We start from the raw sequence: 26,724 nt of genomic DNA on the forward strand, positions 1-26,724 counted from the left end.
GATATCCCATGCTCATGGATTGGAAGAATTAATATTGTTAAAATGTCTATATTACTCAAAGCAATCTATAGATTCATTGCAATCCTTATTGAAGTACCAAAAGCATTTTTCACAGAACTAGAACAAATAATACTAAAATTTCTATGCAACCACAAAAGACCTTGAATAGCCAAAGCAAATTTGAGAAAGAACAAAGCTGCAAGTATCACAATCCCAGATTTCAAGATCTATTCCAAAGGTATAGTAATCAAAACACTATGGTATTGGCACACAAAAAAGGCATATAGATCAATAGGACAGAATACAGAGCCCAGAAATAAACCCACACAAAGTCAATCTATGACAAAGGAGGCAAGAATATACAATGCGGAAAGGACACTATTTTCAGTAAATGGTGCTAGAAAGTTGGACAGCTACTTACAAAAAAAAAAAAGAGACTATACCACTTATATAAAAGGTATCTTATACAAAATAAATGCAAAATGGATTAAAGACCTAAATGTGAGACCTGAAACCATAAAACTCCTAGAAGAAAACACAGGCAGTAATTTGACATTGGCCTTAGCAATATTTTTCTAGATAAGATTCGTCAGGTGAGGGAAACAAAAGCAAAAATAAATTATTAAGACTATACCAAAATTAAAGCTTTTGCAAAGTGAAGGAAACCATCAATAAAACCAAAAGGCAACCGACTGAATGGGAGAAGATACCTGCAAACAATACATACAAATAGAGGTTAATATCCAAAATATATAAAGAACTTAGATAACTCAACGCCAAAAAACCCCAAGCAAACACAAACAAAAACCACCCCAAACAATCTGATGAAAAATGGGCAGAGGATCTGAATATTTCTCCAGGGCCATACAAGATGGCTAACAGACACATGAAAAGATGCTCAACATTACTAATCATCAGGGAAATGTAAATTAAAACTACAATGAGATATCACCTTACACCTGTCAGAATGGGTAGAATAAAAAAAAGACAAGAAATAACAATTGTTGGCGAGGATGTGGAGAACAGGAAACCCTTATGCACTGCTGGTGGGAATGTAAATTGGTGAAAATAGAGAAAATGGGAGAAAAATAGTATGGTTCCTCAAAAACTTAAAAACAGAAATACCATATGATCCAGTAATTCCACTCCTGAGTATTTCGAGGAGACATATGCACCCCTACGTCTACTGCAGCACTCTTTACAACAGCCAGGATTTGGAAGTAGCCCAAGTATCCATCAATACACGAATGGATCAAGACGGGCTATATACACACAATGTAATATTACTCAGCCATAAAAACTAATGAAATCTTGTCATTTGTGACAATATGGATGAACCTAAAGGTTATTATGTTAAGTGAATTATGTCAGAGAAAGACAAATACTGTATCATCTCTCTTATATCTGGAACCTAAAAAATAAAAATGAAGGAAAAGTAGAAACAGATCCACAGAAAACACACTTATGGTTGTCAGAGGGGTGGGGGGGTGGAGGATGGGCAAAAATGGGTGAAGGCTTCCAGTTATGGAATGAATAAATCACTGGGATTAAAAGGTATAGTGTAGGGTATTTTAATAGTGTTGTACGATAACAGATGATAGTTACATTTGAGGTGAACATAGCATAATGTACAGAGAAGTTAAATCACTAAGTTGTAAAGCTGAAACTAATGTAACATCATGTGTCAACTATACTTCAATAAAAGAAAGAAAGAAAAAAACAATTCATTCTTCAGTTTCTCTATTTCTCCTTGCATTCTACCATAAACAGGAAGAACCAAGCTATCCCTCCAATACTTCGCTTAGCTCAGCGGGTTAAGCCTCTGCCTTCAGCTCAGGCTGTGATATCTCAGGGTCCTGGGCTCGAGCCCCGCATCAGGCTCTCTGCTCCTCGGAGAGCCTGCCCCCCCGGCCCGCCTACTTGTGATCTCCGTCAAACAAATAAATAAAATCTTAAAAAAAAAAAAAAAAGAAGAAGAAATTTCTTTAGCTAAATCTATAACTTTATTGCTTGCAAGTTCTAACTTCCAATAAACACTAGACCCCAAACTTAATTCAAGGCAAATTCTTTGCCATTTTATAAACAAATGCCTTTTCTCCATTGTCCAATAATCTGTTCCCCATTTCCATCTAAGACCTCAACAGAAGAATGACCTTTAACATCCAAATCTTTACCAATTTAAGTACAGTTATTTAAGTGTTCTCTAACAAGATGGAAGCTTTCTCACCTGCTTTCCCCCCCCAAGCCCTCCCCAGAATTGCCACTAAAGTTCCATTCCTGCCAAAGTAGACTTTTCTTAGCATGCAACTCAACACTCTTCTAGTCTCTACCCATTACCCAGTTCCAAAGCTGCTTCCACATTTTTAGACGTTTGTTACAGCAGCACCCCACTTTGTGGTATGAAAGTATGTATTAGGTCAGGCTGCTATAACAAATACCATAGATTTGGTGAATTAAACAACAGAACTCATTTCAAACCATTCTGGAGAATGGGAAATCCGAGATGAAAGTGCTGGCTAATTCAATTTCTAAGAGCCCTCTTTCGAGTTTGCACATAGACACCTTATTGCTGTATCCTCACATCATGGACACATTATCTTTCTTGTGTCTCTTCAGAAAAGGGCACTAATCCCATCCATAAGGGCTCCACCTTCATAGTCTAATTATTCCCAAACCCCTACCACCACCTCCATACTATCACACTGGGGATTAGGAATTAAACATATGAATTTTGGGAGCAAAACATTCAGTCCACAGTAATACTCAAAAGTGTAATTGTGGTATCACATGGCAATTCAATTTTTTTAACTCTTTGAGGAAAAGCCATACTGTTTTCCACAGCTGCTCTGTCATTTTACACTACCAGAACAGTGACCACTGGTTCCAGTTTCTCTACCTCCTGTCCACACTTATTATTTTCTGTTTTGGTTTGAGTGATAGCAGCCATCCTAGTGGGTCTGAGATGTTATCTCATTGTAGTTTTTTTTTTTTTTTAAAGATTTTATTTATTTATTTGTGTGAGAGAGAGAGAGAGAGCAAGCGAGCACACGAGCAGGCAGAGTGGCAGGCAGAGGCAGAGAGAGAAACAGGCTCCCCGCTGAGCAGGGAGCCCAATGTGGGACTCGATCCCAGGACCCTGGGATCATGACCTGAGCTGAAGGCAGTGGCTTAATCCACTGAGCCACCCAGGCATCCTCATTGTGGTTTTAATACACATTTCCCTAATCATTAGTAATTCTATCTTTTCATGTGCTTATTAACCACTTGTATACCTTCTTTGGAGAAATGTTCTAAAGACTTGAAAGTCTATTCAAGTCCTTTGTCCATTTTTGAATAGGATTTTTTTTTTCAGTTGAGTCCTAAGAATTTCATATATATATATTCTGGATATTAATCCCTCATCAGATATATGATTTACAAATATTTTCTTCCATTTGGTGAATTATCTTTTTATTCTATTTATTCTTTTTACTATGTTCTGTGATATGTAAAGCTTTTAATTTTCATGAAGTCCAATTTGTTCTAGTTCTGTTGTTGCCTGTGGCTTTAAGGTCTTATCCAAGAAATCACTGCCAAATCCAATGTCATGATGCTTTTGCCCTGTGTTTTCTTCTAGGAGTTTTAGAGCTTTTACCTTTAGGTCTTTGATCCATTTTGAGTTAACTTGTATATGGCGATAGGTAAGAGTCCAACCTCATTCTTTTGCATATGGTTTATCCAGTTCTCCCAGCACTGCCTGCTGAAAAGACAGTCTTTTCCCCACCAAATGGTCTTGGCACCTCTGTCAAAAATCATTTGGCCATATATTATTTCTAGGCTTTCTATTCTATTTCATTGGTCTTTATGACTGTCTACATGCAGGTAGTACACTGGTTTTATTTCTACAGCTTTATAGTAAGTTTTGAGATTAAGGCGGTATAAGTCCTCCATCTTTGCTTTTTTTTTTTTTTTCCAAAACTGTTTTAGCTCTTTCTGGAGATTCTATATGAATTTTTAAGTGGATTTTTCTATTTCTAAAAAAAAAAGTCATTGGGATTTTGATAGGGATTGCACCAAATCCGCAGATCAGATCGGGTGCTACAATATTAAGTATTCCAATCCATGGACACAGAAGGTCTTTCCCTTTATTTATATCTTTAATTTTTTTTCAGTAACGTTTTTATACTTTTCACTGTGTAAGTCTTTCACCTCCTCGGCTAATAAGTTAATTCCTAAGAATTTCATCATTCTTTTTGTTCCTACTGTAAATACGATTGTTTTCTTAATTTCCCTTTCAGACTGTTCACTGTTAAGTGTACAGAAATGCAATTGACTTTTAGGTGTTTTGTATCCTGCTAATTTGCTGAATTCATTTATTAGTTCTAACACTTTTGTTAGAATAGATTTGTTTGGAATCTTTAGGGTTTATACACATAAGATCATATTATCTACAAACAGGTAATTTTACGGGTGCCTGGGTGGCTCAGTGGGTTAAGCCTCTGCCTTCAGCTTAGGTCATGATCTCAGGGTCCTGGGATTGAGCCTCACATCTGGCTCCCTGCTCTGCAGGGAGCCTGCTTCCCCCTCTCTCTCTGCCTGCCTTTCTGCCTACTTGTGATTGCTCTGTCAAATAAATAAATAAAATCTTAAAAAAAAAGTAATTTTACATCTTCCTTTCCAATTTGGATGCCTTTTCTTTCTTTTACTTAATTGCTCTGGTTAGAGCTTCCAGTATCTGTTGAGGAGAAGCAGCCAAAGGCAGACAGACATCCTTGCATTGTTCCTGATTGTAGAGAAAAACCTTTCTTTCACAACTGAGTGTAATGTTCACTATGGATTTTTCACATACAGCTTTTATTACATTGAGGCAATTTCCTTCTATTCCTAGTTTGTTGAATGTTACCATAAAAGGGTGTCAAATTCTGTCAAATGCTTTTCTGCATCAACTGAGATGCTTACATGTTTTTCCCCCTTTATATTGTTGATGTGTTATATTACACTGGTTGATTTACATATATTGAACTATGCTTGCATTCCAGGAATCCCACTTGGTCATGGTGCATAATTCTTTTGAAGTCTCTACATTTTAAAAAAAAATTTCTGCGTTGGTGTTCAGATTCCTGTACTGTCAGTTGACTTGGATATCAAGGTAACGATGGCTTTATAAAGCAACTAAGGAAGTGTTTTCTCCTCAGTTTTTTGGAAAAGTTTGAGAAGAACTGAGGTTCTTTTAATATTTGGTAGAAATCACCAGTGAATACATCAGGTTGGGGACTTTTCTTTGTCAGATTTTTTTATTACTAATTCAATCAAGTCTGTTCAGATTTGCTCTTTAGTTTCAGTCTTGGTAGGTTTTATGATTTTAGAGATGTGTCCATTTCAAAATGTGTTATCCAATTCACTGGTACACAACTGTTCATAGTAACCTTATATATTTGGTTTCTGTAGAATCATAGTAACGATCCCACTTTCGATTCTAATTTTAGGGACTTGAGTCCTCTCTCTCACTCCCCTCCCATTTTTAGTCAATCTAACTAAAGACTGGCTAATTGTGTTGGTCTTTTCAAAGAACTTGCTGTTGGTTTCTTATTCTCTGTTTTCTTATTCTCTATTTTACTTATCTCAGCTCTAATCCTTATTACTTCTTTTATTCTGCTAATTTTAGGTAAGTTTCTTGTTCTAAATCTTTAAGATATAAAGTTAGAGGTGGCTGGTTTGAGATCTTCCTTTTTTAATGTTAGCATTTTTATAGCTATAATTTCCTTCTGAGACTGCTTCTGCTACATACCACAAGTTGGGATATACTGTGTTGTGGTTTTCACTCATCTCTAAATACTTGCTAGTTTCCCTTGTGAATTTTTCCCATCTGTTGTTTTAAGAGTGTGTTATTTTCCCAATATTTGTGAATTTTCCAGTGTTCCTTCTTCTACTGATTTCTAATCAACCCTTGTAGTCAGAGAAGATACTTTACATACTTTTAAATTTGATCGAAACTTGATCCTTGAGCTAACATATGGTCCATTCTGAAGAATGTCCCATGTGCACATGAGAAAAATGTGTATTCTGTTGTTTGGCATTCTATAGAGGTCTATTAGATCTGGCTGTGTTGTTCACAATTTTTTATTTATCTTATTTTTTATTTATTATTTATCTTCAGTCTGGTTGTTTATTCACATTTTTAAAAAGACTTATTTATTTAGAGACTGTGCACATGAGCAGGGGGGAGGGAGAGAGGAAGCGGAAGAAAGAGAATCTCAAGCCGACTCCGCACTAAGCATGGAGCCTGACTCAGGGCTCGATCACACAACCCTGAATCATGAACTCAGCCAAAATCAAGGCTTAACCAACTGAGCCATTCAGGTGCCCCTGGCTGTTATATTCACTTTTGAGAGTAGGTTATTATTAAGTCTCCGGTTATTATTGCAAAATGATTTCCCCCTTTGTCAATTTTTGCTTCACATATTTTGACAATCTGTTTTTAGGTGCACAGATATGTATAATTAACTGTTGTATCCTCTTATTCTACTGAAACTGTTAGTAATATAAAAGGTCTGACTTGTAATCTTTTTGATTTAAAGTTTGTTTTTTATTAGTATGGCAACTTCTACTCTTTTGGTTACCATTTCCATGGGGCATCTTTTTCTGTCCTTTCATTCTCAACTGACTTGTACTTTTGGACCTAAAGTGAATGCCTTACAGACATATGCCTACTATAGAGTAGGATCATTTTTTAAAAATCAATTTTGCCAACTTCTTTCAACTGAAGAGTTTAATCCATTTACATTTAATTACTGACAAAGAGGTGCCTACTTCTGCTATTTTGCCAATTTTTCTGTGGGCCTTACAGCTTTTTTGTCTTTCATTTCCTGCATTAATATCTTCTTTTCTGTTTACTTCTCTTAATAGTAAAACTTTTCAAATCCTATTTCATTGGCTTTTTTGTATAACCTACAGCTATTTTCTTTGTGGTTACCATAGGGATTACAGTTAATATACTAAAGTTATAATACTAATTTGACTTTATATGAGCTTAACTTCAATAGCATATAAAAACTTAAATTCTATACATTTCCGTCCCCACTCCCATTCAGTTACTCATGTCACAAAAGTACATCTTTCTGTAGGCTGAGTTCAAAAACATAGCCTAATATATTTTTTTTCAAATGCCCAAGTCTCCTAAATCATACAGAAAACAAAAAATGGAGTTACAAACTGAGTTACAAAAATGGTAGCTTTTATAATTACCCATGTATTTACCTTTAACATAGCTATTTATTTTTTCATATGGCTTCAAGTTAATATCATACTTTAATCTCAACCAGAAGGACACCCTGTAGCATATCCTGCCAGGCTGATCGAGTGGTAACAAACTCCCTCAGCTTTTGTTTATCTAGGAATGCCTTGATTTCTCCCTTGTTTTGCTGGATATAAGATTCTTGGCTGATAGTTCTTCTTTCATTTGAAAATATCAACCCACTGCCTTCTGACCCTCAATACTTCTGGTAAGGGATCTGCTGAAAATCTTACTGAGATCCTTTTATATTTTAAGTCCTTTCTCACTGCTTTGAACATTACCTGAAGTTTGCTATTATAATGTGGCATTATAATGTGCATTGGCATGGGTCTCTTTGGGTATACACTATTTGAAGTATGTGGAGCTTCTTGGATGATTATATTCATGTCTTTCATAAAATTTGAGATGTTTCTGTCACTAGTCTTTTAAATCATCTCCCTGCCCCTTTCTATTTTCCTTCTGGGACTCCCACAAAGTGTCTGCTGGTCTACTTCTTGGTATTCTACAGATCCCTTAGGCTCAGTTTACTTCAATTTTTTTCCCTTCTCCTCAGATTTGATAATTCCAATTGTACTACTTTCAACTTCACCAATTCTTCTGCCTGCTCAAATCTGCTTTCAAGTAACTTTAATAAATTTTTCATTTCAGTTATTGTACTTTTCAGCAGCAGAATTTCTTTTTGGTTTCTTTTCAGGTTTTCTATCTTTTTATTGATATTTCCACTTTATTCATGTTTGATTTTCTTGACTTTGTCCACATTTTACTTTGGCTCTTTGCACATCTTTAAAAGTTGTTTTAAAGTATCTGCTGAGTAAAATGGTCATCTGGTCTTTCTCAGGGACATTTTCTGTTCATTTATTTTCCTTTGGATGGGCCATATTTTCCTATCTGTACATCTTGTGATTTTGTAGTTGTTGTTGAAAATGAGACATTTGACTCTTATAAGTCTGAAGTCAGATTCTCCCACTTTAGCAGGGTTTGTTGTTTTTTTGTTTTTACTGCTGCAAGGTATCATTGTGCTGGGGATCAACCTACACAGTAAACTTAAAAGTATTCTCAGGTCTTTGCAGAGCTGTAGCTTGCCTTGGGTTTGCACACTAACCTTTTCTATTCTGCCATATATGTGTTTTTGAATGTCTTAGTCCTTGATATTAGGAATGTAAGATGGTGCAGTGCACTATGGAAAGCACTATGGTGTTTCCTCAAAAATTAAATACAGAATTACCATTTGACCCAGGAATTCCACTATAGGGTACAGGGTACAGGGGGAAAAAAAAATGAGAAAAGGGATTCAAACAGATACTTATACACTCATGTTCAAAACAGCATTATTCACAATAACCCGAAGGTAGAACCACCCAAATGTCCGTTTGAAGATGAATAAACAAAATGAAGCATGCATACAATGAAGTACTGTTCAGTCTTAAAAAGGAAGTTAACTCTGATTCATGCTATATATAATGGATGAATGTCAAAAACATTATGATAAGTAAAATAAGCCAGGCACAAAGGGACAAATATTCTTTGATTCCACTTATATGAGGTATTTAGAATAGGCATATTATACACAGAGACAGAAAATAGCATAGTGGTTACCAGGGGATTTGGTGTCACTTGCAGGGGTGGGGTGGTAGGGGTGGACAGAGAGTTACTATTTAATGGGTATAGAGTTTTAGTATGGGATGAAGGAAAAGTCTGGAAAGGGACAGTGGTAATGGTTGCACAGCAGCATGAATGTACTTAATGTCACTGAACTGTATACTTAAAACTGGTTAGTTTTAGGTTATGTACATTTACTAAAATAAGAAATAATGAATGAAACAGCAACAAGGAGAGTATGAGCCATTCATAAATAAGTGTTTGTGTATAAATACTAAGTACAGACAGACATATCTGAAAGATTAGCGAAATATTTATGATATTATTTTGAGTGGTAGAATTTCTGGGTGATTTTAACTTTCTTATTTATACATTTTTTCATCAATATGTATATTATTACCTTTAGACTCATGGGGAGTCTAAGAGAGGGGCATGAGGAAAGGGGCAATAGAAATGATCTAAATTCATACTAATATTGCCTATCATGAGTGCTCTAAATGTGTTTCACATCTAACTGAAAGCTAAAAATGTGGAGAACTACCTGTAGTTATACTTTGCTTAATTGAGGTTACTATTAAACTTTTTATTTAAGTATAGCATACACACAGAAAAGGATACATAACTATAGAGCAAAATGAATTTTAACAAAGTAAACACACCCATGCAACCAGGAACCTGATCAAGAAACAAAGTATTACACAGGTCCCATTATGTCTGCCTAATTCACCATCTCCCCAAGGGTAACCAATAACCTGACTTCAAGATCATAGGTTAGTTTTGCAAGTTCTAGTTTTTACACTGGTATTTCTTTAAAAAAAACCTATTCATCTTGACTGCTAATATAAAACCAGATGAAAGACAATAAAAGTGTTTCTATGATAAATCTTCAAATGCAAGTAACATATAAAGCAAACACATTACTTCAAAGTCAGACTGTCTAAAGTAGCCCCTTTTTTGGTATCACCATCAATGTAGTAAACCCCACTTTAAGCCAGGTATTGGCCTAAACGCTTTACATACACTTGCAAATTTAAATGTTAAAACAATTCTATGAGATTCAAAGAATTTTAATAGGGATAGATGGCTAATTAACAAACACAGGGTTTAAACTTGGTAGTGTTGACTCCAAAACCCATTATCTTTTTCTGATACCATGTTAGAGTTAGTTACCTAATAAACTGTTTCATTTTTGAGTGTCTGAATTTGGGGGGGGTCTTCCTTTTTTTTTTTACTTTGTGTATTTTATTTTTATTTTCTTATTTAGTCCAATCAGCCAACATAAAGTTCATCATTAGTTTTTACATAGTGTTCAATGATTCATTAGTTGCGTATAACATCCAGTGCTCATCAGATCATGTGCCCTCCTTAATACCCATCACCCAGTTACCCCATCCCCCCCCACCCTCCCTTCTGAAATCCTTAATTTGCTTCCTGGAGTCCAGAGTCTCTCATGGTTTGTCTCCCTCTCGGATTTCTTCCCATTCAGGTTTACCTCCTTTCCCTCCCTCCTATTGTCCTCTGCCTGATTCCTTATATTCCACATATTAGTGAAACCATGTAATAGTCTTTCTCTGCTTGACTTATTTCACTTAGCATAATACCCTCCAGCTCCATCCATGTCAATGCAAATAGTAGGTATTCATCCTTTCTGATGGCTGAGTAATATTCCATTGTATATATGAGCCACATCTTCTTTATCCATTCATCTGTTGAAGGACATCTCAGCTCCTTCCACAGTTTGGCTATTGTGGACATTGCTGCTAGGAATATTAGGGTGCAGGTGCCCCTGCTTTTCACTATGTCTGTGTCTTTGGGGTAAATACCCAGTAGTACAATTGCTGGGTCATAAGGTATCTCTATTTTTAACATCTTGAGGAACCTCCATACTGTTTTCCAGAGTGGCTGTACCAGCTTGCAGTGTAAGAGGGTTCCCCTTTCTCCACATCCTTGCCAACATTTGTTGTTCCCTGTCTTGTTAATTTTTGTCATTCTAACTGATGTAAGGTGGTATCTCGTGGTTCCAATTTGTACTTCCCTGATGGCAAGTAATGTGGAACACTTTCATGTGCCTGTTAGCAATGTGTATGTCTTTGGAGAAGTGTCTGTTAAAGTCTTCTGCCCATTTCTTGACTAGATCATTTGATTTTTGGGTGTTGACTTTGGTAAGTTCTTTATAGAACTTGGATATCAGCCCTTTATCTGTTATGTCATTTGCAAATATCTCCCATTCTGTAGATTGCCTTTTGGTTTTATAGACTATTTCCTTTGCTGTACAGAAGCTTTTTATCTTGATGAAGTGCCAAGAGTTCATTTTTGCTTTTGTTTCCCTTGCCTTTAGAGAGAAGTTGCTGTGGCCGAGGTCCAAGAGGTTACTGTCTGTACTCTCCTCTAGGATTCTGATGGATTCCTTTCTCACATTTAGGTCTTTCATCTGTTTAGAGTTTATCTTTGTGTATGGTTTAAGAGAATGGTCCAGTTTCATTGTTCTGCATGCAGCTGTCCAATTTTCCCAGCACCATTTATTGAAGAGGCTGTCTTGTTCATTGGATATTCTTTCCTGCTTTGTCAAAGATTAGCTGACCATAGTATGGGCTGTTCTGACCACTGATCTATGTGTCTGTTTTGTGCCAGTACCATGCTGTCTTGATGATCACAGCTTTGCTATGTAGCTTGAAGTCAGGCACTGTGATACCTTCAGCTTTGGTTTTCTTTTTCAATATTCCCCTGGTGATTCAGGGTCTTTTCTTGAGTCTGCCTTTAAAGAGTGTTCAGCGTTATTTCGACAGGCAGTTAAGCTCTGCAGATCAACTTTCAAGAACTGTTTTTAAGCTCTGTTGGTGAGGGCTATAGTAGCCTTTAATATAGGTCTACCTTAGCCTTAATAATAAAGGCATGATCTTTCTAGGTTCTCTACTGAATGTCCAAAATGTTCAACAATGTCTCTTCCTGTGTCTGATCAGAACCCTACCATCTCTCAATTCTTTGTTACCTCTAAGAATTGTTTAGCTTATAGTGTCCTGATATTTGTGCTGTTCCCCAGTAACTGTTCTTTGCCTAACCTCTTGAAATCTCTATATTTGCACAGCTTAGTATTCAGCTAAAGACTCAATGGTACACTGTGCAGACATTAGAGTCCTCTCTCTGGGTATTACCCTTCTCTCTGATACTACGCCCCACAAATTCCAGTGACTATAGCCTCTATAAATCCTGATCTCTGTCTCCTCAACCCCAAGACCACCACGCTCTGCTTAGAACCTCCTTCCATGTGCTATGATCCAGAAGGTTTTTCCAGGCTGAAAATCAGGACCATATTAAGACTGTTTCCCACTTCCTGGTAATCAAAATGCTTCAATGTCAGTTGTCCAAGTTTTGAAAACCAATGTTTCACAGATTTTTGTCCAGGTTTTTATTTATGATGGGAGTGCAAGTGCAAATTTAAAAACATTATTCCATCATGGCTGGGAATATAATTGCTCTCTCCAATTCCTTTCTTAAGGAAGTGATACTCAAATATCCTTATGGTATTAATTTTTCTCCAATTGTGAAAGTTAAAAATCATAAAAGTTTTAAACATTACTATCTCTATGGCAAGTCACCTTAATTTTACGCTGTACTTCCTAAAAATCAACTTTATTTAGAAATATATAAGGGGGGCCTGGGTGGCTCAGTAGGTCAAGCCTCTGCCTTCGGCTCAGGTCATGATCCCAGGGTCCTGGGATCGAGCCCCGCATCAGGCTCCCTGCTCAGCAGGGAGCCTGCTTCCCCCTCTCTCTCTCTGCCTGCCTCTCTGCCTACTTGTGATCTCTCTGTCAAATAAATAAAATCTTTAAAAATATATATTTATATATATTTTCCTCAATTTACAGCCATGCTAAGATAAACAATTAGTCATGAAAATGGAATTCCATTCCTTACTTATGCACACTTTATTTAATCTGAATTCCATAAACATTCCTTTATAAGTAGGAAGAGGTGTTTGGTTTTTTTGTTCGTTTGTTTTATAATGGCTTACAACACAACTGATTCTTTTACAATTCTGGTGGTCAGAAGTCTAAAATCAAGGTGTTGGAAAGGCTGTGTTCTGGAATCTGCAGGGAGGAATCAGTATCTTTCCTTCTCTAACTTCTATAGGACAACTGCATTCTGTGGATGGTGGCCTCTTCCTCCATCTTCAAAGGACATTTTCCTATGTTCCTGGTTCCTGGTTACCTCTCCTTTTCTCTCACTTTTTCTTGGCATGTTACTTCCTTCTTGTAAAAACCCTGGTGATTGTACTGGTCCCACCCAGACAACCTAGCATAATCTCCCCACCTGAAGATTCCCAATTTAATCACATTTGCAAAGTCCCCTTTGCCACATAAGGTAACATATTCACAGGTTCTTGAGATTAGAATGTGGACTTCTTTGGAAGGCCATTATTCTACCTATCGCAATATGTTAGCACCTGCTTTGTTTCCAACACTAACCTGATCTCTACGAAATCAGAGATAAATGAACACGGCCCCTCCCCCTTTCTGAGCTGAACTGCAGGCCAAAGGAAAGATTTAGTTCTTATAAAATGTAAAGGTTTTTCTTATAAGGATTAAAAAGCAAAATAATTAGGACAACCATAAATAATTAATATAAGAATAAACTAGGTCTTACAATGGGGTAGATGCAATTTATTTTTATGAATATAAAATTAACAAGGGGATAAGGAATAGGAGACAAAATTATAATTTACCTCTTATTTGCCTGTCAACAACTCTCATTTCCTTCCTTATCTTCAATGACCATTCATTGACCTGGGAAAAATTTTAGAAAACAATTGTAAGAAAAGCCAACACTCCTAATTCACCAAATTTTAAAGAATTTTATAATTCTACATTTATTCTAGACAAAAAATAAATCCATTTTCAAACAAAAGCTTTAGGGCCAAATTCTATTTTTTTTTCATCTTTTTATTCACAGTACAGAAGTCCCAATTAATTTAAAAATTCTTATCTGAAGGCAGGCAGTAAGAAGTACTTTATACAAGACCTCAGAGAGAGTTCAGGACCCTGTAGGTACATAAACATTTTTCAGGAGGTGCACAGGCATAGTAAAAGGTGATCTTTAAAAGGCATAGTAAAAGGTGATCTTTAAAAGTTGAAAATCTTTCACTGGGGAGGGTATGTGCTATAGTGAGGACTATGAATTGTGTTAAGACTGATGATTCCCAGACCTGTATCCCTGGAGCAAATAATACATTATACGTTAATAAAAAAATAAGTCAAAAATCTTTTGAAATCTATTTCAAAACCTGTTCTTCCTGTGTCAAGAGTTCACCTTTTCCTTCCTCTTTTCAACAATAATGCTTTTTCATTTTACAAAGGACAGAAATTCCTCTGACCTATGTCTATTATAATGATCTATTTCCCTTGGAGGCAAAAACATCTAAAGCACTAAACATAGAGCCAAATGGAAATAACAGTATGGGTGTTGAGAAAGCACTGAACTACTCTAATGACTATTGAATTCTTATGCAACTGAAGTGTTTTCTAATTCTTCAGTTTCAAAAGAAATTGAAGGAAAATCAGAGTTGTCAGCTGATAATCATTAAAATGAAATTTACAGTGCCCACAGCCATGCAGTCCACAGACTCTCTACAGTTGGTGCAGGTCTTTGGAGGCAGGAAGATGGGCACAGCTCTGGCACTCTGCAAATGGGGTAACAGCCTCATTAGGTGGATGGGCGTTCCCTGGAGATGATCCAACCATGCACAATGCAATCCAAGCTACTGAAACCTCTTCGGTTTCTGGGCAAGGAGTGATTAGCTGGCATGGAACCCTCAGACTATGAAGGGTGGTGGTCATAAGACACAGATTCACACATTCAGTCCACCTCCAAGCCAGGGAGGCCTGTTACCAGAAATAGGTGGTTAGGCTTCCAAGAAGATTAAAGACATCTTTATCTTGTACGACTAGATGCTGCTGGTAGCTGACCCCCATCACTGCAAATCCAAAAAGTTTGCCTTTTTGGCAAACTTTGTGATCACAACCAGAAATCGAACCAATAAGCTCATCAGGAGAATCAGGATTCACCTTTACAAAAAGCAATGACTGCGGGATTTAAACTTACAAATAATGAAACAGGAATAGAACTGATGCTGAACCTTGTAGCATTCATCCATGGGGACATAACTAAATAGCATTAAAAAATTTATAAAAATATTGGGACACCTTCGGCCCAGGTCATGATCCCGGGGTCCTGGGATTGAGTCCCACATCAGGCTCCTTGCTCAGTGAGGAGCCTGCTTCTCCTTCTGACGGCTCTAAATAAAATCTTAAAAAAAAAAAAAAATCTATACAATTAAGAGGAAGTATACTTCCAATAAATTTCACTTTTTAATGATTTCATTAAAATCATTATTTAACAAAATCTATACAAAACGTATTTTGCAAAAGCTGCAGTAACTCCAACCAGAAGAAATATTAAGGTGCTTAAAAGCACATGGATATGTGATTTTTAGAATTTTAACATTAGGTTTATATATTTCTTAAGGTAAAATTCATATAACATAAAAATAACCATTTCAAAATATACAATTCAATGGCATTTAATGGCTTCATAATGTTGTAGAATCATCAACTCTCCCTAGTCTCAAAAACTTAACACGTCAGAAGAACACACTATATTCTTTAAATAATCTCTCCCTATGTCCCCCTTTCCCCAATCCCTAGCAACCACTAATTTGTTTTATCTCTTTTGATCTTATTTTCACTTTCATATAAAAGGGATCATACAACATGTGGTCCCTTGTGCCTGGCTTCTTTCATTTAGTGTAGTGTTTTGGGGGTTCATCCATGTTGTGGCATGTATCAGTACTTCAGTCCTTTTCATGCCTGAATAATATTTGTTATACGTATACAACACAACTTGTTCATTCATACATCCTTTGATGAACCTCTGGATTATTTCCATCTTTTAGTTACTGTGAATAGTGCTGCTATGAACACTTGTATACAAATATTTCCTTGAATTCCTATTTTTGATTCTTTGGAATATGTATCCAGTGGGAGCTGAATTGCTGGGTCATATGGTGATTCTATGTTTATCTTTTCAAAGAACTCCAAAATTATTTTACAAAGAAGTTTCACCATTTTACATTCCCTCCAGGAATGTTCAAGGGTTCTTATTTCTCTACATCCTTGCCAATACTGCCAGCCTCCAATTTTTTAATTACAGTCAACCTGCTGGATGAAATGAAGCAGTTATTTCATTATGGTTTTGATTTGCATTTCCTTAAAGATCAACGAAGTTAAATATCTTTTCATGTGCTTGTTGGTCACTGGAACATATTTTTTGGAGAAATGTCTATTCATGTCTATTCATTTTTAATTGTCTTTTTGTTGCTGGCTGTATGAGTTCTTTATACACTCTAATAGAACCTTAGCAGATGTAACATTTACAAATAAATTCTCCCATTTTTTTTTAATTTTCAGCATAACAGTATTCATTGTTTTTTCACCACAAAATTCTCCCATTTTATGTTATCTTTTCACATTCTTGATCATGTCCTTAGATGCACAAAAGCTTTAATTTTGATGATTTTCAATTTGCCTATTTTTTTCTTTTGGTGCTCATGCTTCTGATGTCATAGTTAAGAATCCACTGCCAGATAGGAGGTCATGAAGATTTACCCCTATGTTTTTATCTAAGACTTTTATAGCTTAATAAGGGTTTTATTTTAATTTTTGTATATGGAATGATGTAGGGGTTGAGCTTCACTCCTCTACATGTGAATATCCACTTGTCCCAACACTATTTGTTGAAAAAGACTACCCTTCCACTATTAAATAATCTTAGCACCCTTGCAGAAAATCAACTGGCTATACATGAATGGGTTTGCTTCTGAACACAATTCTATTCCTTTGGTCTATACATTTATCCTTATGCCAATACCACACTCTTAACATTACCATAGCTTCACAGTAACTTTTGAAATCAGGAACTGTGAGTCCTCCATTTTTTTTTTTTCTTTTTCAGGATTGTTTTGGTTATTCAGGGCCAGTTGTATTCCATATGAATTTGGAGGTCAGCTCTTTATTTTGGAATTTTGATAGGCATTGTACTGAATCTGCAGACTGCTTTGGGTGGTACTGCCATCATAACAGCATTAAGTTTCACAATCCATGAATTTAAAATTTCTTCCAGCAATATATTATAATTTTCAGTGTACAAGTGATTTGCTTCCTTGGTTAAATTCTTTCCTCGGTATTTTGTTCTTCCAGATACCTTTGTAAATGATTTTATTTCCTTTTAAGATTTTTCACTGGTGTGAAAAACAACTAATTACTTTATGCTTATCTTAAAACATGTCAATTTGCTGTATTCACTTATAAGTATTAGTGAGGATTCTTCAGAGTTTTCTCTATATGGAATCATGCCATCTACAAAGAGATAGTTTCACTTTTTCCTTTTCAATGTGGGTATCTTTTATTTCTTTTTCTTGCCCAAGTGCTCTGGCTAGAACTTCTAATACAATGTTGAATAGTAGTGGCAAAACCAGGTTATCTTTGTCTTGTTCCTGATCTTAGAAAAAAAGCTTTCGTTTTTCACAATTCACTATAAAATCAGCTGTAGATTTCATAAATGCCCTTTATCATGTTAAGAAAATTCCCTTCTATTCTTAGTTTGCTGAGTGTTTTTATCACAAAAGGTATATATGTATTTTGTTTCAAGTCTAATAGGATGACTGTTTTATTTCAAGCATAAAACTGCTACATTAAGAGAAACCCATATGGTGAAAATAGAAAGTAAATGGCATTTCTCCTTTCAAGAAGAAAGTGAACAATTTAAAATGTCTGACTATAAATAAGAATGTGTGCATGTATGTTTTAAATATTGATGGGGATCAAATTCCTGTGATACTTTTAAAAGAGTGATGTAATAATTTTACAATATTTACAATATGCCAAAAATTACAACCTGCACAACTCTACTTAAAACCTCATTATGATAAAAAAAATTAAATGATGATTTATAACTATTCAAAAGGGCACACAAGTAGTCAAAATTATTTCAGGAAATATACGAAAAAATTTGAAAACACTGTTATAATCTAACCAGAACTTTCAGAATCAGCAGAAAAAGAAAAAGAAAAAGAGAAAGTCTCACGATTCATATGTTCACTGAGCTACTGATGCAGCAGGAAACAAAGATTCTACCTTATGAACTTACATTCTAAGGAAACAAAGTAAGTAAATAAACAAGGAAATACTCTGAAGCAAGGAAAATAGGATGAGGGCAGTTGTTGGGGGGAGGCTCGTAATTTCATACAGAGTGGTGGAAGACAGCTCAACAGCTAAGGTGACTTTTGAGCGGACTTCGAAAAATTTGCAAAGAAACCATGTGACCATCCACTATGGGGGGCAGGGAGGACTCTAACATTTTAATCAGAGTGAAAACAAACACCACTAAGGGACCTAAACAAAAGAGTATCCTACCCTGTAGACCAAAAATGAATTTGGTTAAATAATTTTTGTTTGAACTAGCAACATGGATGGGTAAAGCTATTTGATTCAGGTTTATAGAAAAAATACTGGGACTCCTGGGTGACTCAGTCAGCTAAGCATCTGACTCTTGATTTCAGCTCAGGTCATGATGTCAAGGTTGTAAGACTGAGCCCTGCATCCAGGTCCACACTGAGCATGGAGTCTGTTTAATATTCTCTGTCTCCCTCTCCCTACACCTCTTCCCCCAATTCCACCTATGTGCACTCTCTCTGAAAGAAAGCAAAAAAGGAAAAAAAAATTTTTATATTATAGTTTTATAAGGCAGCAAGTTACTCCTAATCCTGTTTATTATAAAGCTAAACATAAATTTTAGATTTTTACTCTCATGGGTCAAAGTACTGATTATGATTAGCTCCTATTATTTCTAATGCTTTCAACTGCTAATTCCTGAGGATACCCAATCAGGTGGAAGCAAGACACCCATGAGTACAAACCTGTAGCAGTTACAAGAATTCCAGGAACCACATGTAAGATAAGTTTCACAATTTAAATTCAAATCTTAATGCAAGGCAGAATGAACCAGTGCAGTGATTTTCAAACTTGTTTTTAGTAATGGAATCTTTCAAATAAATCTAACATGAAACTCCACAAATACAAGAAGTATTATATCAATACACTTATGCAGGATCAGATTGAAAATTTTTACTACTGTAAGGTAAATAAATGATAGGTTATCTGTCTTGATGAAAGATAAAATTTTAAATGAGCTGTTACAGTGTTATACCAACCTTAGCATCCAATTTATTTCTATATTTTATTTCCATGTCCAGTATTGAAAAAAGTCTAACTCAAAAAGATAAGAAGCTATCTATTTATTCTTACAGCTATTACTATAGTTTGTCTTTCAACTTAATGTTATCCATTGCTTAAATAAACCCAGAAGCTCAAAATAAAAGTCATTAAAAACTGATTGTTTTAGGGCGCCTAAGTGGCATAGTTGGTTAAGCAACTGACTCTTGGGTTTCGGCTCAGGTCGTGATCTCCAGGTCATGAGATCAAGCCCCACATTGGACTCTATACTCAGCGTAGAGTCAGCTTACGTTTCTCTCTCCTTTCCCTCTGTCTGCCTCCCCTTCCCATGCCGTGTGCATACACTTTCTCCCTAAAAAAAAAATGAATCTTAAATTTAAAAAAAAAAAACAAAAAAGTTGTTTCAAAGTTTCTCATTACAGTCCTTAAGTGCTCATATTCAAGGGGTGAGTACTCAATCCAATACATTAGATGACAATGGTGAAATGACTTTTGTAAAAATGCACCCTTGCACTGTTCATAGTAGCAAAAGACTAGAAATTACCTAACGTGTATCAATAGAACACTAAACATATTAGAGAATTTCCATAAACTGACATTATGCTCTAACTAAAAAGAAAAAAAGCAATGCAAAAAGTAATACCCATGGAATTAATTCCCAAAATATAAAGGAAAACAGCAATGTAAAGGACATTTACAGTATGACATATATGTTAGAGAAAGAGGGATAAAGAGGGAAAGGAGAAAGAGAAGGAACAGAGAAGGGGAGGAAAAGAGGTGGAAAAAGGGAAAGACAGAGATACTTATTTATATGTTCATATATTACAGAATATCAATGGGAGAAACCACAAGAAATTAGGCTGCTTTCAGGGTTGGAAACTGAATAATTTGTGAGCAAGAGTGAAAGACTTATTTTTTATTTATTTATTTATTTTTAAAGATTTTATTTATTTATTTGACAGAAATCACAAGTAGGCAGAGAGGCAGGCAGAGAGAGAGGGGGAGACAGGCTCCCCACTGAGCAGAAAGCCCGATGTGGGGCTGATCCCAGGACCCTGAGATCATGACCCGAGCTGAAGACAGAAGCTTTAACCCACTGAGCCACCCAGGTGCCCCAGATTTAGTTTTCAGTATACATAAAGATATACTTTGCTGCCTTTTGAATTTTATAGTATGTACAAATATAATCTATTTCAAAAAATATTTAAAAAAAACGAATAAGGAAAATATCAGGTTCTGGATTGGAAGAATATTGTTAAAATGTCCACGTTACCCAAAGCAACCCAAAAATTCAATGCAATTCCTATCAAAATACCAACATCATTTTTCACAGAACAAGAACTAATACTAAAATTTGTATGCAACCACAAAAGATTCTGAATAGCCAAAGCAAACTTGAGAAAGAAGCTCAAGGTATCATAATCCCGATTTAAAAATATATCACAAACTTATATGTAGTAACAATATGGCATTGGTAGAAAAATAGATCAGTGGAACAGAAGTGAGAATTCAAAAATAAAACCCAAGCATATATGGCCAGTTAATCTATGACAAAGGAGGCAAGAATATAAAATGGAGAAAACACAATCTCTTCAATAAAGGGTGCTGGGAAAACTGGACAGCTACATGCCAAAGAATGAAATTGGCCTACTTCTTTACACCATTCACAAAAATAAACCTGAAATGGATTAAAGGCCTAAATTTGAGACCATAAAACTCCTAAAAGAAAATTTTTGGACGTCAACTACAGCAGTATTTTTCTCAGGCAAGGGAAACAAAAGCAAAAATAAATCATTAGGATGATATTGAGCTAGATGATACTGAACTAGAAAGCTTCTGCACCATGAAGGAAACCATCAATAAGATGGAAAGGCAACCAACCGAGTGGGAGAAAATATTTGTAAATGATATATCCAATAAGGGTTAATATGCAAAATGCATAAGGAACTCCTATAACTCAACACCAGAAACACAATCTGATTAACAGGCAGAAGACTTAAATATAATTTTTCCAAAGAAGACATACAGATGATCAAAAGACATATGAAGAGATGCTCAACATGACCAATCATTAGGGAAATGCAAATCGAAACCACAATGAGGTATTACCTCACACTAGTCAGAATGGATAACATCAAAAAGACAAGAAACAAGTGTTGGTGAGGATGTGGAGAAAAGGAAGTGCTCACACATTCTGGCGGGAATGTAAACTGGACCAACTGCTATGGAAAACCATATGGAGTTTCCTCAAAAAATTAAAAATAGAACTACCATACAACCCAGTAATTCTACTTCTGGGTATTTACCAGAAGAAAATGAAAACACTAATTCAGAAAGATACATACACCCCATGTTTATTGTAGCATTCTTTACAACAGCAAAGATATGGAAGCAACTAAGTGTCTGTCTGTAAATAAATGAATAAAAAAGATACACACACACACACACACACACACGGAACATTACTCAGCTGTAAAGAGGAATGAAATCTTGCCATTTGTGACAAGAATGGACCTAGACAGTACTCTGCTAAATGAAATAAGCCAAAGAAAAACAAGTATCACATGGTTTCATTTATATAGAGGATCTAAAAAACAAACACAAAAAAATAACAAAAAAGAGAGAAACGAACTCATAAATATAGAGTACTGGTTGACAAAGGGAAGAGAAGTGGGAGGATGGGCAAAATGGGTGAAGGGGATTAGAGATACAAACTTCCAACTGTAAAATGAATGAGTCATGGGAATGAAAGTTCAACAGAGAATTCAGTCAATAATATTGTAAAACATTTATTACTGATATTCATAATTTATACAATCACTGATCTCTAGGTTGTATAACTAAAACTTACTGCATATCAACTATATTTCAATTAAAATTTTAAAATGTAAGACTATTTTACAAATTTTAAAAACTGAGTTTATAAGTGCTTTAAATCATCTTTGTTAGAAATACTTTAAAATTCTATCTCATAATATTAGAAAGACTCATTGAATCTTCGTTTTAAATTGTTTTAGATATCATACTCCCTTCTGTTATATAGTCACCCAAAACTTGAAAACAGTTAAACCCAAATTTTGTTTCAGTTTCATAAATGACATTTAATCAGTTTCTTCTACAATAAAAAGTTGAGAAAAGTAAAATGTGTAACAAATGATAATTGAAGATTAAAGTCAATGTGTCTTCATTACAGGGAAAAATAACAATTGATGGATTACCTACACTTACTTCCAAACGAGAGCAAAATAAAGTCACAAGTTTTTTGGCTTAGTAAAAAATAGATTTTCATCTCTTAAAAAAGACCTCAATGTCGTAAGTCATACATTTCATTGTAAGGACCAATATAAAGCATATATAGGGTAACAACAGGAAAAAAATACCAAGAAAGAAAATTGTGCAAATGGCTGCACATTTCCCTGTCCCACTTTGGGAAAGGAAATTTACCAGATTCTTATCTTTTTTGTCTTCTTGTGTCACCAGAAGTGGGCAAGAAATTAAATACTTAGGAATGTCATAGTCCAGGGACTTAGACCACTAACACACAGACTTAATAAGTTTGTAGAATGCTTCCAGTCCCCCACATCTTCCCACCACACCAACAGGGCTCCAGTTTAACAACGAATTAGAGCTAAAAGAGATGCAAAATGGAGTTGTTATGGATGTTCAAGAAAACAAAGGAGATATATATATCTATAAATATAGATATATATATATAGAGAGAGAGAGAGAAATATTTAAAAAGGGGAGATAAATACAAGGACACTAGAATAACTTTAAGCCTATAGCACCTACAGCTACAGCAAATATTAACAAAGACAAACTCCTAGCCTGACTAACATAAAACCTCATACTTCAGACCAATTTACCTCAGTTCCTATTACCTTATATATCATGTCCAGTTTTCAACATGAAATTTCAAGGCATTCTAAAAGGCAAGAAAAAGCTGAAGTCTGAAGAAACAAATCTGAAGAAACAAAGCAAGCATCAGAACCAGGATTAGATGTGACATAAAGTCTGACATTTTGTGGCTCTTATGGAAAAAAAGTCGATATTATCCAAGAAGAGATGGATAATGAAGGCAGGTACAGGGATGGAAACACTAAGAATCAAAAGGAAATGCCAGAAATATAATATCATAGCAGAAATAAAGAATACTTTTGAGAGGTTGATCCGTAAACAGGACATAGCCGAGGAATGAGTCAATGAATCGGAGCCACTGAAATTTAAAAAAGAAAACCATGAAAATGAAAAGAAAAGAATGTCTAAGAACTGTGAAACAATTTCAAAAGATGTAATACATAATTGGAATACCTGAAGGAGATAAAAGAGGAAATGGAACAGAAAAGTACTTGAAATAATGATGGTTGAGAGCTTTCCAAAATTAATGACAGACACCAAACCAAAGATCCAGGAAGCAAAGAGAACACAAACGATAATAACGGTCCAAAAAAATGACAAATAGCAGATATCATATTCAAGCTGCAAACACCAAAGCAAAGAGAAAATCTTGGAGGAAGACAAAGCAGAAAGAAAACCACTTTATCTATAGGAGAACAAGGCTGAGAATTACCAAGGACTAATTGTTAGAGACTATGCAAGTACAAAGAGGATAGAGATATTTAAAGTATTGAAAAAAAAAATCACCAACCTAGAATTCTATGTCCAACAAAATTATCTTTCAAACGAGGAGAAATAAAGACTCTCAAGTAAAAACAGGGAATTCATCACAGATCTGGCCTACCAGAAATGTTTAAACACAGTTCTTTAGGGAGAAGAAAAATTATACAGTTAGAAACTTGCATCTACATAAAGAAAGTGTATCAAAAAAATAAAAGCAAATTTTTACTTTCCTTATTCTTAAGTGATTTAAAAAATAATTGTTTAAAGTAATAATAGTAGGGGCGCCTGGGTGGCTCAGTGGGTTAAAGCCTCTGCCTTCGGCTCAGGTCATGATCTCAGGGTCCTGGGATCGAGCCCCGCATCGGGCTTTCTCTGCTCGGCGGAGAAGCCTGCCTCCTCCTCTCTCTCTCTGCCTCTCTGCCTACTTGTGATCTGTCAAATAAATAAATAAAAATCTTAAAAAAAAATTGTTAAAGTAATAATAGTAAATGTGTATTGGATGAAAACAGTATAGAGATAAGTGAAATGAATGAAAATAATGTCTTATTGGACAGGAGGGAGGATTGGGAATACAGTGTTAGAAGATACTTCCATTTCATGTGAAACAGCATTATGTTATTAGAAGTTAAGTTTGTTAATTGCAAATGTACTTCAAAATCAGGATAATCGCTAGAATTTTCTTAAAAATATACAATTGATATGCAAAAACATGAGTTAAATGAATCATAAAATGCTCAATTAAAACGACACAAGGCAGGGGCGCCTGGGTGGCTCAGTGGGTTAAGGCCTCTGCCTTCGGCTTGGGTCATGATCCCGGGGTCCTGGGATTGAGCCCCGCATGGGGCTCTCTGCTCAGCGGGGAGCCTGCTTCCTCCTCTCTCTGCCTACTTGTGATCTCTCTCTCTCTCTGTGTCAAATAAATAAATAAAAATCTTAAAAAAAAAAAAGACACAAGGCAAAAAAAATTTTTTTAAGATGGGAAAAAGTAACAAAGTATAATAGACACCAGTTACAACACTGTAGATGTTGATGCAGCTATATCAATAGTAGTTTTAAATGTGAAGAGTCTAAATAAACCAACCAAAAGATGGTGTGCCAGAGTGGGGGAGGGAGGAATTAAAATCAAGACCCAACTATATGTTGCCTACCAAATACCCACTTAATAAAGACTAAGATTAAAAGGTTAAGGCATACAGAGATATACCATGCAAACACTAATTAAAAGCAAGCTGTGGGCGCCTGGGTGGTTCAGTCAGTTAAGCGTCTGCCTTCGGCTCAGGTCATGACCTAAGGGTCCTGGGATTGAGCCCCATATCAGGCTCCCCGCTCAGCAGGTAGTCTGTTTCTTCCTCTCCCCCTCGCTCCCCGCTCATTCTGTTTCTCTCTAATAAATAAAATCTTAAAAAAAAAAAAAAGGCAAGCTGTACTCCTACCTCCAGTATATAAGAATTAACATGATTCAAAGACCTAGCTAAATCTATAAAACTCTCAAAGTATCAGATTTAGCAATAGATAATTAGAAATGTCCCAAAAGCAAGAATAAAAACAAAAAAAAAATACATAAACTGAACCTCATTAAAATTAAAAACAAATGGGGGACCTGGTGGCTCAGTTGGTTAAGCCTCCACTCTTGGTTTAGGCTCAGGTCAAGATCTCAGAGTCCTGGGATAGAGCCCTGTGTCAGGCTCTGTGCTCAGTGGGAAGTTTGCTTCTCTCTCTCCCTCTCCCTCTGCCCCTCATGCTCTCTCTCAAGCAAATCTATTTTAAAAAAAAGTTAAAAACAACTATGTAAAGATTATCAAGAATGTAAAAAGATAACTATAAAATTGGAGAAAATATTTGCAAATCATGTATCTGATAAGAGCTTATTATAAGTATGTAATGAACTCTGACAACTTGACAACAAAGTCAGCCTAAGGATATAAATAGACATTTCTTCAAAAAAGACAAATGGTCCGCAAGCACATGAAAAGATAGTCTACTTCGTTGGTCATTAAAGAATTGCAAGTCAAAACCATGAGATACTACCTAACTCCCAGCAACTGGGCTATCAAAACAAAAACAAAAAACATTGTTGGCAAGGATGTAGAGAAACAGGAACAATTGTATGTTGCTGGTGGGAATGTAAAATGGAGTTTTGGAGTTTCTTAAGAAGGTAAATAAAGAATTACCATATGAGGGGCACCTGGGTGGCTCAGTGGGTTAAAGCCTCTGCCTTCAGCTCAGGTCATGATCCCAAGGTCCTGGAATCGAGCCCCGAGTCGGGCTCTCTGCTCAGCCGGGAGCCCGCTTCCCTTCCTCTCTCTGCCTGCCTCTCTGCCTACTTGTGATCTCTGTCTGTCAAATAAATAAATAAAATCTTAAAAAAAAAAAAAATTGCCATATAATCCAACAATTCTACTCTTAGGTATATACTCCCAAAAATTGAAAACAGGTACTCAAACATTAAAGAAAAAAATGGTAACAATTCTCAAAATAAAATCTTCAAGAAAAGTATGTGGGAACACTTCTTTTTTAAAGATTTTATTTATTTATTTGATAGAGAGCGTGCACAAGTAGGCAGAGCTGCAGGCAGAGAGAGAGGGAGAAGCAGGCTCTCCACTGAGCAGGGAGCCTGGGACCCTGGGATCACGACCTGAGCCAAAGGAAGCTGCTTAACCAACTGAGCCACCCAAGTGCCCCATGAGGGAACACTTCTTAACTCATTTCTATGAGACCAGCATTATCCTAATACCAAACCCAAAGACACTACAAGAAAGGAAAAGTACAGAGCAGTTAGTATCGTTCATGAACACAGATGTAAAAACCCTCTACAAAATGTTAGCAAATTGAATGCAAAAATATATAAAAATAATTATAAACCTTAGGTTATAGTTACCAAGTACAATTTATTCCAGGTATGGAAGGCTGGTTTAAAATTCAACAATCGATCACTGTAATCCACCA

General features: G+C 35.8%; 1 protein-coding gene across 2 annotated transcripts in view; it reads right to left on the reverse strand.

Annotated features, from left to right (window-relative positions):
• Positions 1-26,724, reverse strand: part of LOC308349321 (E3 ubiquitin-protein ligase RNF103) — a 110,188-nt gene that overhangs the window by 22,477 nt on the left and 60,987 nt on the right. For both annotated transcript variants that reach the window (XM_080813950.1, XM_080813949.1), the window contains one exon: positions 13,596-13,656. In XM_080813950.1, coding sequence (XP_080670076.1) covers positions 13,596-13,656 — 61 coding nt within the window. The remainder of the gene's footprint in view (positions 1-13,595; positions 13,657-26,724) is intronic.

The sequence above is a fragment of the Martes martes genome (assembly GCF_963455335.1).
Source record: "Martes martes genome assembly, chromosome: 9".
NCBI lineage: Eukaryota > Metazoa > Chordata > Mammalia > Carnivora > Mustelidae > Martes > Martes martes.